Source organism: Eleginops maclovinus, chromosome 2 (assembly GCF_036324505.1).
Source record: "Eleginops maclovinus isolate JMC-PN-2008 ecotype Puerto Natales chromosome 2, JC_Emac_rtc_rv5, whole genome shotgun sequence".
NCBI classification, from domain to species: domain Eukaryota; kingdom Metazoa; phylum Chordata; class Actinopteri; order Perciformes; family Eleginopidae; genus Eleginops; species Eleginops maclovinus.
The window spans coordinates 27,446,086-27,461,388 of NC_086350.1; the positions used below are offsets into that span (position 1 = coordinate 27,446,086).

Here is a 15,303-nt window from a genome sequence, read left to right on the forward strand (position 1 = left end):
TTACAGTTCATATCAGCTCTCCTGAGAACATTAGATTGAACTCCCCTGAGCCTCTGATGGTTCTGTTTGAGAGCTCTCTGAGAGTTTTATAGGACAGATGTGCTTGTCTTTATTTCTGACCTTGGCTGGGCTTTCTGAGGTGTGCTTAATTTTCTCCAACCCCAACAGTTTCTACATCACTTCCCCTCCTTTCCCACAGTTGGAGTAAAGATATTTAATGTTGCATGAGTCAGACTTGTTTTATGTTCTGGTGATATACGAGCTACACAATCTAAAACCTTCAATTCCAGATTCATCTCCTGCTTTTTTACACAAATGTGGCGCCTGCCAGCATGATGGACGGCTGCTTCTGACCAAATGAAATCCAGAGCACTCTCTGAACCTTGAGCATTAGCTGTATTTCTCTGCGGTGCTCTCGGTCCCTCACTTTGTATTTCTCTCTCTCTTCACACAGATGTTGAAGCCTTGCTCACTCAGTTGTTAGAGTGATTGTGTGCAGACTGAGGGAGAGGACAGTGACCCGAAATACTGCTCCTGCAATAACCACAGTGCTTACATGATTTCATGAGCCTGTCCCCTGGAACAAGCCGCTATACTTCTCATTTCTATTGCAGTGGAAGTTTAAAGAGCCCCGGCTCCATCTGCGAGTCTCTGCTCTCAGGACATTGGTATAAAACGTGATTTGGTTGCTGATGCATGTTCCTCTATACAGACTCTTGTTAAAAATCAGTCTGTTATCAAAGCAATTCTTTTGGATCATGTAGTTTGCTGCTTTAGTGAACATGTTAGTCCCTTTCTAACTGGAATACATGCAGCAGAACTCTTTGACATTGGGTCGTGGCTCTGGGTTCAGCAGGGAGTCCATCACAAAGAAGGCGCTCCAGTGGCTGGCGGGGAACAGGATGTTCACTGAGGCAGGACCGTCAGTATGTTAGTGATGGTCCATTTCTGATCGGTGCAGTCCTGAATGACTAGCTGGAAGCTGAACTCCGATTGGGAGCTCTCCACCAGCTCCAGACAGCGCAGAGACTCCATGTTCTGGATGGATCCGCCCTGAAGGGACAGAGAGGGGGAAGGTGAGTGAAAGTACACAGTATTACAAGCAATAATAGAGTGGTGCAGGGTTGACGTATTTTGTAGGCCGACCCGGAAGTAAGCTGCATGTGTTCCCTCGAGAAAAGAGCAATGTGATTTCTCCATAGGATTCTGGAATATTGTGAAAAATAAGATCTGTGGAAAACAAACCTGCTTGATGAATGCACATTTATTTCAGCCGGATGATCTCCACATGTCTGCCCTACTTTTATCATTTCAAATCATAAATCTAATCGCCGGAAGCAAAATGCTAACGTTATGCTATAAAGGAACTACAGAAGAGTACAGCAGGGTCGCACGACTTCAACGTCACGCCAACTTAAGATCCTTTCAACTGACTTTCAAGCGCTTGCATATTTTAACAAAGCTTTTCCTTTTTGCCACACTAAATTTAACTAGAAATCACGTCTCTAGAACAGGGGCAAACAGAGATGGTTGGAGGGATCTGGACTCAAAGTCATGTCGAAGTTTCATGTCGTCTTGGATAATGACCTCGACCTACCTTGTATACAAATGGAAGACTCAGCCCACCGAGATAATATTATTAATAATAATAATAATAATAATAATAATAATAATAATAATAATAATAATAATAATAATGATGATGATGATGATGATGATAATAATAATACATAGGATTTATATAGTGCTTTTCCTAATGCTCAAAGACACTTTTCATAAGATCAGAACAGAAACAACCAAAATATAAAAAACAACAAACGTCCTATTAAAGGTGCAGAGTAAAATGGGGGGGAGGGGAGTTGATTAGAGATTGAAAGCTAGAGTGAATAAGTGAGTTTGAGAGATTGGCAATTGATGCACCATGAATCTCTGAACAGTGAAGCCAGTGAGTAAGAGCCTCAGAGTGTCCTTCTCTTTCATTAGAAGAACATGACATTTTCATTAAGGTCATTAGCTCTACTATTGTTTCTGAACATTATCCTGACCAGACCCTAGTCTCCTACGGCTCCAGGCGCTTGCCCCTACATGCCAGAATGTTCTGGCATGTAGGGGCAAGCGCCTGGAAAACTGCTCATCATTTATCCTAATGCTCATTACACACACTCATGGCTTCCTTCAGATTCATTCAGGGCTCACTAGCCTGTACAAGGACAATAGAACCGGAATAGGACTGGAGGGACTTTGCTTATTTTAATCAAATAAATGACGCACGCTAGCTTTAGCAGCCGATACCTTTGTGAGGCTTGAGTTTCTGGATGTTGTACAGCATGCATCTTAACAGCTGCTGGGTGTTTGCTGTAAGAATAATAAGCAGGTTTACAGCAGAGCTGTGTAGGCATCAGACATGGCCAATATATATCTGACCTTGTGTTTTGAATTTCACAGTCTGTAATCACACATTGGAAGCACTTCAGCGGGAGAGGGCATGCATCCCCACTGCAGCATGGAGTACTTTCCAGGTCCATCTTATGAAAGGGTCTTAGTCATCAAGTACACAAATGATTAGAGATGTGGATAAAATGTAGAATTTCTACAGGCAAGAAGTGCCATGCAACCACCAGGCTTACAGTATTCCCCTACAGATACAATTAAAGAACAATTATAGCACATAACCCTAATTGTACTAATAAGCTACACTATATAGAGTATTGGCACACCTACACATTACACCCAAATGTCAAATTATTAGGCATTAATATGAAGTTGGTCCCCCTTTGCAGATGTGACAGCTTGCTCTCTTCTGAGAAGGCTTTCTACAAGATCATGGAGTGTGTCTGTGGGAACTTTTGCCCATTCATCCTGAAGAGCATCTGTGAGGTCAGACCCTGATGTTGGATGAGAGGGCCTGGCTCTCTGTTCTAGTTCATCCCAAAGGTGTTCAGTGCGGTTAAGGTCAGGGCTCTGTGCGGGCCAGTCCAGTTCTTCCACACCAAACTCATCCAGCCATGCCTTTATGGACCTTGCTTTGTGCTCTGGGGCACAGTCATGCTGGAACAGAAGAGGGCCTTCCCCAAACTGTTTCCACAAAGTTGGAAGTATAGAATATTGCAGAATGACTCGGTAAGATGAAGCATTAAGAATCCCCTTCACTGGAACTAAGGGGCCGAGGCCAACCCAACAAAAACATCCCATACACCCAAGTGTCCCAATATTTTTTATTTGTTTAGTGAATCAATGAGTAGGAATATGGGCCAAGACACTACGCAGATATAGTAGTTTAAAACAAATGTTTACTCTTTACTGAATAAAGTGCAGGAATTATACAGACAGATTTACAACCAACCAAACACTGAAGACAAACTGAGCACCCTAAAAATGGCTTACATGTTTCGTCATATAAAAGTTTGTAAGTTATCGGAAAAGTTCCTCATTCTGTGTTCTCCTACAAGTCAGCCTGTTTCTCCAGGTCCCCATACTCAGATCTTGTCCACTTCTTACAAATATACACAATGCCTCTTGGATTATGTTGTACTGTGTGACAGAATGTATAGTCAGTTGTCACTTGAAGTATCAACAGCAGCCTGGATGTGTGTGTGTGTGTGTGTGTGTGTGTGTGTGTGTGTGTGTGTGTGTGTGTGTGTGTGTGTGTGTGTGTGTGTGTGTGTGTGTGTGTGTGTGTGTGTGTGTGTGTGTGTGTGTGTGTGTGTGTGTGTGTGTGTGTGTGTGTGTGTGTGTTGCTGATGTTTTATGTTGTGAAGATTGATGGGATAGAGGGGGATGATGTTGCACAATGTGTTGAAAACTATTGGTGAAACTGTAGACATTCCAGGAATCCTGCTGATCTGATATCTTGCCAACAGAGTGCTGATCTGTTTTTGTAGGCTGATCTGAAGGGCTCCCTCCACAAAAGCAATGGGATCATTTTACTGATTTTAGGAATATTATAGAAACACATATTTATGAAATGTTATGTCCAACTGGATCTTATCAAAATATTAACAGGACTTTATGATGTTTTAAGAGTAAATGCAATTGCCAGAAGTTAAAAAGCTAACATTAGTCTATAAAAGAACTACATATGGGTTGCATAACACCACCGCTAAGCTAAAGGTGGCTAATGTTACCGACATATGTTGTTAAACTAAATGTGAAAATCTGTTATAACCAGAAATTTTATTTCACGCATCTTTTGAAACTGTTGACTTTGAGACAAGGTAACAGGAAGTGCTCAAAAGTCATTTCTGGGTTTAAGGACTTATTCCTCCACCACTGTTTATAGGAGATTGAAGGTATTTCCAAACTCAGGGAGACATAGGAAACGCTAATTTACTTTAGCGCGGTGGTGACTTAGTCACTAGGGACTTGGTTTGGGAACTGGAAGGTCACTGGTTGAAGTCCCGGAAAGACCAAGAGCTAACGATGTGTCCCTGAGCAAGGCACCCTTCCCTACACTGCTCCACGGGCGCCGTACATATGGCAGCCTACTGCTCCTAACACTTGGATGGGGCCAATGCAGAATGTTGAGAGTAGTTCCTTAGTGATGTGGTAAGAACAGTTATATGTTTTAATGAGCTCAGCCTGAGAGACAAAGCATTTGTGGCAAGCCTGCTGTGTGATTTAAAATCATTATGAGTTACATCTCACACACACACACACACACACACACACACACACACACACACACACACACACACACACACACACACACACACACACACACACACACACACACACACACACACACACACACACACACACATATACTTAAACATTGCACGTGTACACTCCTCTGTGTGCACGATGCCTCTGTACAGAGCAGTTTGCCCACATAGCTGCAGGGCGGCATGTGTAGGTGTGATCACTGGATAAAACAAAGTGCCAACACTGTAATGTCAGACTCTCTCTTGCTCTCTCTCTCTCTCTCTCTCTCTCTCTCTCACACACACACACACACACACACACACACACACACACACACACACACACACACACACACACACACACACACACACACACACACAAACACATAACATTAACTACAGTTGAGCTATCTTTACATTGATCTCAAGCTAGTTAGTGCAACACTAGGAGTAAATGAGGGTTCGAGCGATTGCCATTGCCTGTTTGTCATTCTTAAGTATTGGTTGCATTATGGTCTGTTACATATTTGTGTGTGCTGTTGTTCAGCATTGGCCTCTCCTCGCCTTCTTTGCCTGCACCCAGAGAGAGACTGTTTGTCAGACTCCACATTCCCTAATGGGTTTCTAAAACGCTATCACACAACAGATTTAGTTGCTGAAATAATTGACAGCAATTATTTCAAAAGCAAGTGCTTGTTGTATTTAGAAAGCTTATCCATGAGTGACAGAACTGGCACATCCCTAGAGATGAGGTTTAGATCCTGGAAAGCACAAGATAAGATAAACCTTCTTTATCCATTAAAGGCCAAGGGTAACATCTGAATTGTGCAACAGCATATGATAGCAATATAGAAAATGAGAAAGTAAAACAAAGGAAAAGAATACAAAACAAAAATATAATAATCTCGATTGTACTTCCAAAATAAGAATAAACTAGTTCTTAACAGTAGAGCCGTACACATTGTAGGTGGGTGCTGAGGGGGCTGCAGCTGCTGAATTGTGGTCACTATGACTTGGAGTTTTAAATCTTGCTAAATAGATTCTGAATCAAAGAAAATTTCTGTTCTTTTGAACAACAATTTTATAAACAATATTATATTTAATTCAATCAACAACGCTGATACTCTCTTCAGGAAAGGACAGAGCAAGCTGGTCTTCCTGAGGAGGTTCAGGTCCTTCAACGTGTGCACGAGGCTGCTGCAGACGTTCTAACAGTCTGTGGGGGCCAGTGTGCTCTTCTTTGCCATGGTGTGCTGGGGGGGAAACACCAACAAAAGGGATACTGACAGGCTGAACAAGCTGGTGAGGAAGGCTAGCTCTGTTGTTGGAGTTAAACTGGACAATCTGGAGGAGGTGGCTGAGGGGAGGACGAGGAGGACAGTAACTGGACAGTATCCTGGATAACCCCTCCAAAGCTAGTGAACATGAGGAGTACGTTCAGCCACAGACTCATCCCACCTCGGCACAGCACTAAGCTCCTGGGAAACTCCTTTGTGCCTGTAGCCATCAGGCTGCACAACAAGGGGGTAACCATGTGACTCACTGACAATAACCCAGACTGCACATCAAGCCTGCTCTCTTTGAACAATAACTTTGACCTGCACTTTTTCTGCACACATACATACACATATATTTTTAACAAAACTTATCTGCATATATTTTGTTTAGAATTTAGAATTTTTTATTTAAATGTGTGTTTCATATCCCTGTGTGAAACTGTCTTTTTCCTCTTCTCTGTTGCTGCATAAACACTTGAATTTCCCCACAGGGATTAATAAAGGTGCATCTTATCTTATCTTATCTTATCAAGGAACCTATGCAGCAAATGAACACTGGAATTGAAAAATGACAATGAGGCAGGAGGGCAGGCCATAATGTGGTACGTATAGTCTGTATACCATTTTCTATACTCTAGTAAACCCAAGTGGACACCAGTAATGGAAACTGAAGTGGATGTTAGGCGGCTGGTGGGCGCCGTCCAATCAGAAGGTCTATCCCCACCCCTGCAGGCAACATGAAGTTTCCCTTATCAATATATGTAAAGGGGCTCTATTCTGTTCATCTTCAGGCCCTCTCCTGCTGATGTTCAGGTGTATATCAGTATGTAGAAAAAAAACCTATAGAACACACTACAGGAGAGGGAACACCACTACAGGAGAATAGGACTACTTTAAAACAATATACCACTAACACCAAAATTGTTCCCTCAGACCCGTCTAAAGGGTGTGTGTGTGTGTGTATGTGTGTGTGTGTATGTGTGTGTGTGTGTGTGTGTGTGTGCGTGTGTGTGTGTGCGTGTGTGTGTGTGTGCGCGTGTGTAAGTTGCTTTGTATAAAAGCATCAGCTAAACAACCTGTATTGTGATATATGGTGATGTAATGGAGGTGGAACGTGACGCTGCTCCTCATCAGTCGCTCACTGACCCTGCAAGACATCTCCAGTAATCCATTTATTTACTAGGTCCCAGTCTTTAAAAAAAGATTATTAAACTGAAGACTCTTCCCGTTTTATTTCAGAAAGGTGTATTAATTTGATATGACAATGGAGGCAGTTGTTAATTAAGTAGAGTAGGTCACTCTGCTGCAGAAACTCTTTCTCATAATGAGAATGGATATTCTTTGGTAAGACAACTTGCACAAAAGGTTTGCATATTGGCCTTCATAAAAAGATACATTAAAGCTACCATAATGAATATCTTTATGATATCAGCAGATCAAAATGACTGTGTAATGTGAAAGTGGCTGCATACAGTGACCATCTCGGGGAAATCAGCTCACATGAGTCTTTTAATGTCTTATCACAGTTTTTGTATTGTTTGATGTATTGTAGTGACTCTTAAGCTGCATGCAGACAAACATTCTTTCAGTTCAATTTTATTTTGCATTCTATCTACCCAGCACCACACGCGCGCACGCACGCACGCACACACACACGCACGCACACACACGCACGCACGCACGCACACACACACACACACACACACACACACACACACACACACACACACACACACACACACACACTGTAGCTATCTAGGTAGCATACTGGAGCATTTAGCAGCTAAAGATGCAAGCAAGATATTCTCCTCAGGAGAGGGTGAGGGCAAAACACAGCTGAATGGAGAGTGAAGTCCTCTGAGTTGTGTTTGTCAGGTGAACACGAACATGACTCTATTTGGATGTTGCTGAATAAATATCCCCCACAGTTTGGAACCACAGTTTTATAAGTTTGCGCCCCCCAATTGTGCCCTAAATCAATTAATGCAGGTTTAGAAAAACAGGGTGGAGCAGAATGTGAATCAATTGTGAAAAGCTGGTAAAATCCAAAGCATATCAATTTAATGCCTTTACATTTACAGCCTGATTTTACTGCATTGCATCAAAAACACTGACACTCAACAATTTTTGGTTTCAGAAACAGAATAACTTCTGCTGTGGCATTTAAACCCTTTACACCGCCCGCTGCAGTAAATGGGACTTTATTACAGTCCCCTCCCTGATGGCTCTTACTCTACGTGGTCATTAGAGGAACTAAAGTCATTCCAAAGATCTCTCCTCCTCTGCCTAAAGCCAGTCAGTTTGCTTTCTGTAAGTGTATGACCTCCTGAGTGACTTCCAACAAGTGTACTTAAAAGTCTGTGCCTTACCTCTCTGGCATCCCTCAGGAGTACTGCTCAGGCTCAGTGTACAGAAGCTTTGTTATACACACACACACACACACAAACACACACACACACACACACACACACACATTCTTGTTCCAATAGTCTTTCTCATATACACACAGTAAACTATTTGGCATATATCCAACACCTTGTCTTCGAGTCAGCAGTGAGCCGTCCGTCATTCTGCAGAGCTGGAGCTGCTATCGATTCTATGCTATTAAGGCGGAACACTAGTTAATCAGTCGGTCAGACAGCCAGTCAGCAGGTCGGCCAGGAAGCTCTGCGTGGAGACAAAGAGTGGCCGACTGAGCATCAAGCATAACGGGCCTGAGCTAATACACTTCATCAGGAAGGATGAGGGTTTCATAGTGAAACACATTTAGTCTTTACAGAAGTGGAGCAGCTACAATGAATCACTGCGGCTCACTAATAACTGATGCATCAGAGCTTCCTATTAAATAATTCTGAATGACTAATATCTCTACTCCATCAGCAGAATAGCAAAACATAACAAGACCCCTGAATGATGGTCTTCCTTTAAGAATATACTGTAAGAAATACAAACCAATTGAGTGCTGTGTCAGGTTATAATTAACAATATGTGAGGACTGAGGATGTATATGTATGTATATATACAGTACATGGAAACATGATGCTTTGGGGGGTTTCTCTGCTAAGGGGAAACGGCGATTCCCCACATCGAGGGGATGATGGAAGGGGCCATGTACTGTAAAATATTAACCTGATAACCTCCTTCCCTCAGCCAGGACACTGGAAATGGGACATGGATAGGTCTTCCAGCACGACAATGACCCAAAACATACGGTCAAGGCAACTAAGGAGTGGCTACAGAAGAAGAAGCCCATTAAGGTGATGGAGGGGCCTAGCCAGTCTCTGGACCTCCATCCCATGGAACATCTGTGGAGGGAGCTGAAGCTTCCAGTGGCCCAGCATCAGCCTCCAAACCTTAAGGATTTTGAGAGAATCTGTAGAGAGGAGAGGGCCAAAATCCCTCCTGAGATGTGAGCAAACCTGGTGACAACTACAAGAAGCATCTGACCTCTGTGCTGGCCAGCAAGGCTTTCTCCACCAAGAACTAAGGCATGTTTTGCAAGTTTTTTTGATATTCTGTCTCTCACTGTTAAACTAAACTTACCAGTATAGACTGTTCAGACTGTAAGTGAGCAAACTAACAAAATCGGCAGGGGATCAAATACTTATTTCCTTCACTGTATATACAGTATAGATATAGACGAACAGTGTAGCTAAAGTCAATCACATTGAATAAATGCGGTATATTTCTGCACTTTCCTTGATGTTCAGAGTTGAATTCTTTAGGTTTTTTGCACTTATTGTAAGTCGATTTGGATGAAAGCGTCAGCAAAATGTAATGTAATGTAAATTCATTCTACAAGAAAGTACATTAGGATCACTAGGGCCTAACAAAATACATCTTAGTACTTTAGCTACCCTGAGGCAGATTTCCACATTGAAAATGACTACTATCAGTAGCGACCATTATCAATTAGCCCGAGGTTGATGGATATCCAGCAGCCTGACCAGAGGCGGAGCGGGCCTCATGGGCTCTGAGCTGATGAAGAAGCAGAAAGGCACAGGTTCTCACATTTTAATGATGACAGAATTATTCAGTTATCAATATTTTATTTTCATTCCCTTTAAAGGACATTTCACCTTTTCTTTTATTGTGCCACTCCAACCTCAGGCTCCAAATAGCGATATTAGTTTGGAGTTATTTTAAATGTTACCACTTCCGGTTCCCTCGTCTCAGAGTCAGTGGGATTTCTCTGAAGGATTTTGGAAAATAGCTGGAAATAAGGTAAGGTAATAAGGTATAAACGATAGTCATCTGCCCACCACCAGAAGTCCTGTTCTTATCTATGAAGCTGACAGTAACGTGTTAGCTCACTCCAACTATACCACAACACTTTGGTACAGCTCCTGTTGATTTGCGCTATACAAATAAAGTTAACTTAAACTACACATTACAAATTCATAGCCCATCTATCTCTAAGTTTTACTGTTGCGTGTAAAATAGGCACCCTGCATTTGTACACCGCTTCATTGGCAAACTACACTGTGCACTCATTAACAATAACATTGCAATGGTTTATGGGATGGTCGATGACTCAAAAAACCTGCACTCAACAAACCAATTCATTTCTTGTCACCACCAGGTTCAGTGGAATAACTCGGTTCGACAAACCGACTCTTCGGTCAGACCGTCATCTCTACCCTGCTGTACTCTTCTGTAGTTCCTTTATAGCATAACGTTAGCATTTTGCTTCCGGCGATTAGATTTATGATTTGAAATGATAAAAGTAGGGCAGACATGTGGAGATCATCCGGCTGAACAAAATGTGCATTTATCAAACAGGTTTGTTTTCCACAGATCTTATTTTTCACAATATTCCAGAATCCTATGGAGAAATCACATTGCTTTTTTCTCGAGGGAACACATGCAGCTTACTTCCGGGTCGCCCTACAAAAATACGTCATCCCTGCACCAGTCTATATACAGTTGACAACTTGAAACTAGTTTAAAGCGAGACATCGTTGACAAAAGCACCGCTGCAGCCTCTGGATGTTTGGATCATGTCGCCCACATCACTTTCAGAAGGTATAGGGGTAGTGCAGCTCTACCTCTACCTTCCCTTCCACCCACATTCACACCAGGGTTAACATTACACATGGAGGACTGTTTGTTCCTAGTGTGTACTGTCCCTGAAGCCTTCTGTATTCATTGACGCCCTCCTACATACAGTATACAGTGGCCTAGGAGGAGAACTGGCACCTCTCCAGCTACACAGCTCACTCCATATTTTTCTTGGTCCGATCGGGACGTGAACCGGCGACCCTTCGGTCCCAAGACGAAGTCCCTGCTGACTGAGCCACTGCCGCCCCAAATTAAAGGGCAGCCTTAGAAAATGCCTCCTCCAAAAAGTAATTGGCAAACTTAAAGAAATCATAAGGTTGTAAATATGAAGTTAAATCTGCAGAGAATGCAGTTCTAAGATATTGGATTTTAAAGATTTGACAAACGGGCTGGTCTAAACATTTACACACAGAAGCTTCACAACACTTCAGGAGCCCAAAGTGATATTCTCATAGTTCACAAATGAAACAATCCAATATGAAAATAAAGCCACACTTCTAATTAAAAGTTTCTAGATGTGTGTGTGTGCAGTGTAAAGAGAACCTGGGCTGTGTGCACTGTTCCTAGTCTCACAGGAAGCTGCTTTTCTGGGAGCATTTCTTTATGACTGAATATAATGAATTTAACATTATTCCAATACCCTGAGATCTGGGGTTTAATAACTGAAATGGATGCCTGTATAAATTATAAATGACACAATCTTATTAGAGTTCTTGTTATCTGTAGTGCTGCTGTTCACTTCTCCGTTTGGGTTTATTCAGTTTATTGTGTGTTTAACCATTTCCGTCCAGAGCGCTCTGTGAGCAGCCTGCTCTATACTCCTGTGTTGTGTTATGTTGTTATTGTAACCAAACCGTGATGAGCTCACAGCTTTTGCAAAATCGTCAGGGGACTAATACAAAAATAAATGGCTGATAACCGAAAATCCACAGATATCAGAAAACACTCCCTACTCTCTCCCTCTTTACTTATTCCTCACTCTCTTTTTCTGTATTGATGTCTGTCAGTTTTGTAAAAGATCCACTTATCAATAATTCACGAATTGACTGCCCACCTCACATGAAACCCTGCCTCCCTCTGTCTCTCTCTGCTCTGCCTCGCCCCTCAGTCTATCTCAGACTCTTCCAGTTTCATTAAACTCTGACTCTGTTCTTCCTTTTGATCAATTCACCCTGCCTTCTTACAGGCTTTCTCTTCTTTTTTTTTCTTCTTAAAGGGACAATATAACCAATCAGAGCAGACTGGGCTCTGGTTTCAGACAGAGGGTGAAAAGAGGTGCCGCAGTACAGGCAGTATGAGAACAATAAAGAGCTTTATAAACATAAAAGCATGGAGACATGTCCCAGGAGAGACACTACATACTGATATACACCTGAACATCAGCTGGAGAGGACTCTTTAAAGTAGAGACACTACATACTGATATACACCTGAACATCAGCAGGAGAGGACTCTTTAAAGTAGAGACAATATATCCAAATATGAACCAGAAATGAGCAGAATAGGGCCCCTTTAATCCGTCTCCTTCCTCTACCTCTTTTATTTCCATATATCTTGATCTCCCAGATACTGATCATACACTCCATTGGCCGTCCTTAACCACATACATAGGAAATAGACACATAGCATCAATGCTGTACAGTAGATCATAATAACTTGATGGCATAATGTATATATGTTTGTATAAACTTATGTACAACATCTGTTGCTAGTTTGTGAAATATCTATTTGTAATCATTTTTGCTGCTTTGGATTGGCATCTTTTCTTAATCGTCATTGATTAAGTATAACGATCATTGCACTGGTTTCCAAACAGGCTCCCAGGACCAGTCCTGGGCTTTCAGGTGAATAAATATGTCCATGGATTCACATCCTCCAGGGTCATATTATGATGGCACTAGGCCCAAAAATACTTTCCCCCATAGATTGATATTGTGGGAGAGACATGTCTATAAATCAGTAGGTAATTAAAATTAAGTAGGATCTGGAGGTCAGACTTTTTGGCTTCATGCTCCACTGAGCCATTCTCCTGGTGATGAACCACAGCCTGCTGAAACCAGTTCTCTTCATAAAAGCATGTTTGCAAACCCTCACTCTCAGCAACCCTCTGGGCACAGTATGCTGCTGTTATTAGAATCATTACAAATAGTTATCGGAATTAAACACATTTAAAAGTGTGCATGATTTAATTAGGATAATGATCAGAATTGTTACGTCAGTGCACGTCTCATCTGCATTACACCGGGTTGTTAGTATACATACACATGTAGTGAAGCACATGGTAATAAAATGCATGTCGTGTTATCTCAGTTGATTGCTCATTAACATAAATAACATTGCATAGAATGAACATCCAACGTGGATGTGCCTGGGAGACATTACTCAAGTGAGTAAGTGTTCTTAATTATCTGCTCGGTTAAATGATATTTCCTTTAATGTGCCAACACTGGTGGATAGAACTGACAATCTGGAGGAGGTGGCCGAGGGGAGGACCAGGAGGAAGCTGGAGAACCCTTCCCACCCCCTCCATGCTGAGCTTAATTCATTTTCTGTTTTAAGAGGTTTTTACCTGTATATCATTGTAATTGTATCTTTTATTGTATTATCCGTGTGAATCCGTACTGTCCTGTTTTTCATTCTGACTCTGTTGCTGATTAAACTCCTGAATTTCCCCATGGGGATTAAGAAAGGTACACTGAAAAAAGAAAAGTGAAAATCGTTGACTTAACATAATTTTTAGGGTCAAGTAAACAAAGCATATTTCTTTTTATTGCCAACTACATGAAAGTAGCTATCTCTACATTCTCGATTTCTCACATGTGCTGCAATCTCTCCTTCTTCTTGACTATGTCTCTTAAAAAGTAAGCTCTTTGTCGGAAGAATGATATTTATTTTATTTCAAATATACTAAAAATAAATGTTGTTCACCTACAGTTCTCAACAGGATCATTTCTCTCTTCGTTATTTATCATATTGACCTTACATAGTAATTGAAGGGGCTTCTTCTCTTGTATCTGAGCTTTTGTGCCATTTTTGAACAGTAAAAATAAACGTTGTTTCTTTCTGTTTTTAAACTGAACACCTTGAATGAATGCAGTCATTGCCCAGCAAAAGTCTGTGATTGGTGTACAGGCACTAATTATTGTAGTCAATTAGAAGTTATAACACATATAAAAGGAACAACTTCTGAACATATTTTTGGGAGCTGGCACGATTTCTTATAATAAGATTATTAGTTGGCTCAAATGTTGGCAGTTTTCCTCGGAACATTAACTTCTCAGTTGACCCTCGGTTGCCTTGATATTTTGAGTTGTCCTAACCTTTTTTTTCTTACAGTGTATATCTTATCTTATATTTAGAACAATCATGAATTTACTGAACAGCCACAGTGTGTATGTACAGTATATGTCAAAGAAAGTTAAAGCTGCAATTAAAACCTGTTTTAGTGTGTGTATTGTATAAAGTGGGTTGCTCCTTTTGACAAACCCACAGAGGTTTTAGCTTATTTCTACCCAGATCAGATCAAAATGTATTTATAGAAATGAAATAAAACTCTAAAAACCCACCATAACATCTGTTCAGCATCAACAGACCAGTTATGTTACTGTTCCAGGTAAAAAAAAATTGATTGAGAAAAAAATGACATCAAAATAAATGGTTATGCTGCTCTACAAACAGTGGACATGTCTGCATGCAAACCTGCTTTTTAAATGTGCACATTTCAGTCATATTGTTTTAAGAGGTCTATTAAAAAACTGTTGGTGCATTTTTATAACTATAGGAAATATGATATTGTATTTAATGGTGACCACATATGCCTAATATCTTCCTTATACTTTGGTATGCAGATTTCGGTGGCGAACCGTGTCTATCACAACTGGACCATCTGTGGACACCCTCCCCGATTCAAAAATTTGGTAGTTCTAGTCAGACGGACGTCACGGAGGCAGTCACTTGAATTACTGGTACTGTGCTCGCTACATCGTTACACACCATTAGGGCCTCCTCCACTCAGCAACTTCATTCAGCTCAAGATTTTCAGTTGTTGGACGGACTTTTTTTATAATGTCCATCTTTTCACTGAATGGTCATCTTGAAAAGGGTACTAACAACAGTTCCGCAACAATATCATCTTCACCTGTTGCCATTTCCATGTAAAAAACCAATAAAACTTCAAATGAATTGCTACGTAGCACTTAGCTAGATCCTCTGTCTCGAGCCAGTTAGCTAACGGGTCTTCTAGAATACCCTGGAACCGTGGGAAAATCTGAAAGAATACGCACATTGGCTACACATCAATATATGATTGGTTGATCAAGTTGTCAA

General features: G+C 41.3%; 1 protein-coding gene across 1 annotated transcript in view; it reads right to left on the minus strand.

Moving 5' to 3' along the window:
* Positions 1-696: 696 nt before the first annotated feature.
* The window catches only part of galnt18a (UDP-N-acetyl-alpha-D-galactosamine:polypeptide N-acetylgalactosaminyltransferase 18a), a 204,351-nt gene continuing 189,744 nt past the window's right edge, over positions 697-15,303 (minus strand). Inside the window, exon 11 of the mRNA XM_063876841.1 lies at positions 697-1,053. Within this exon, the coding sequence (XP_063732911.1) occupies positions 907-1,053 (147 nt within the window). The 3' untranslated portion in view covers positions 697-906. The remainder of the gene's footprint in view (positions 1,054-15,303) is intronic.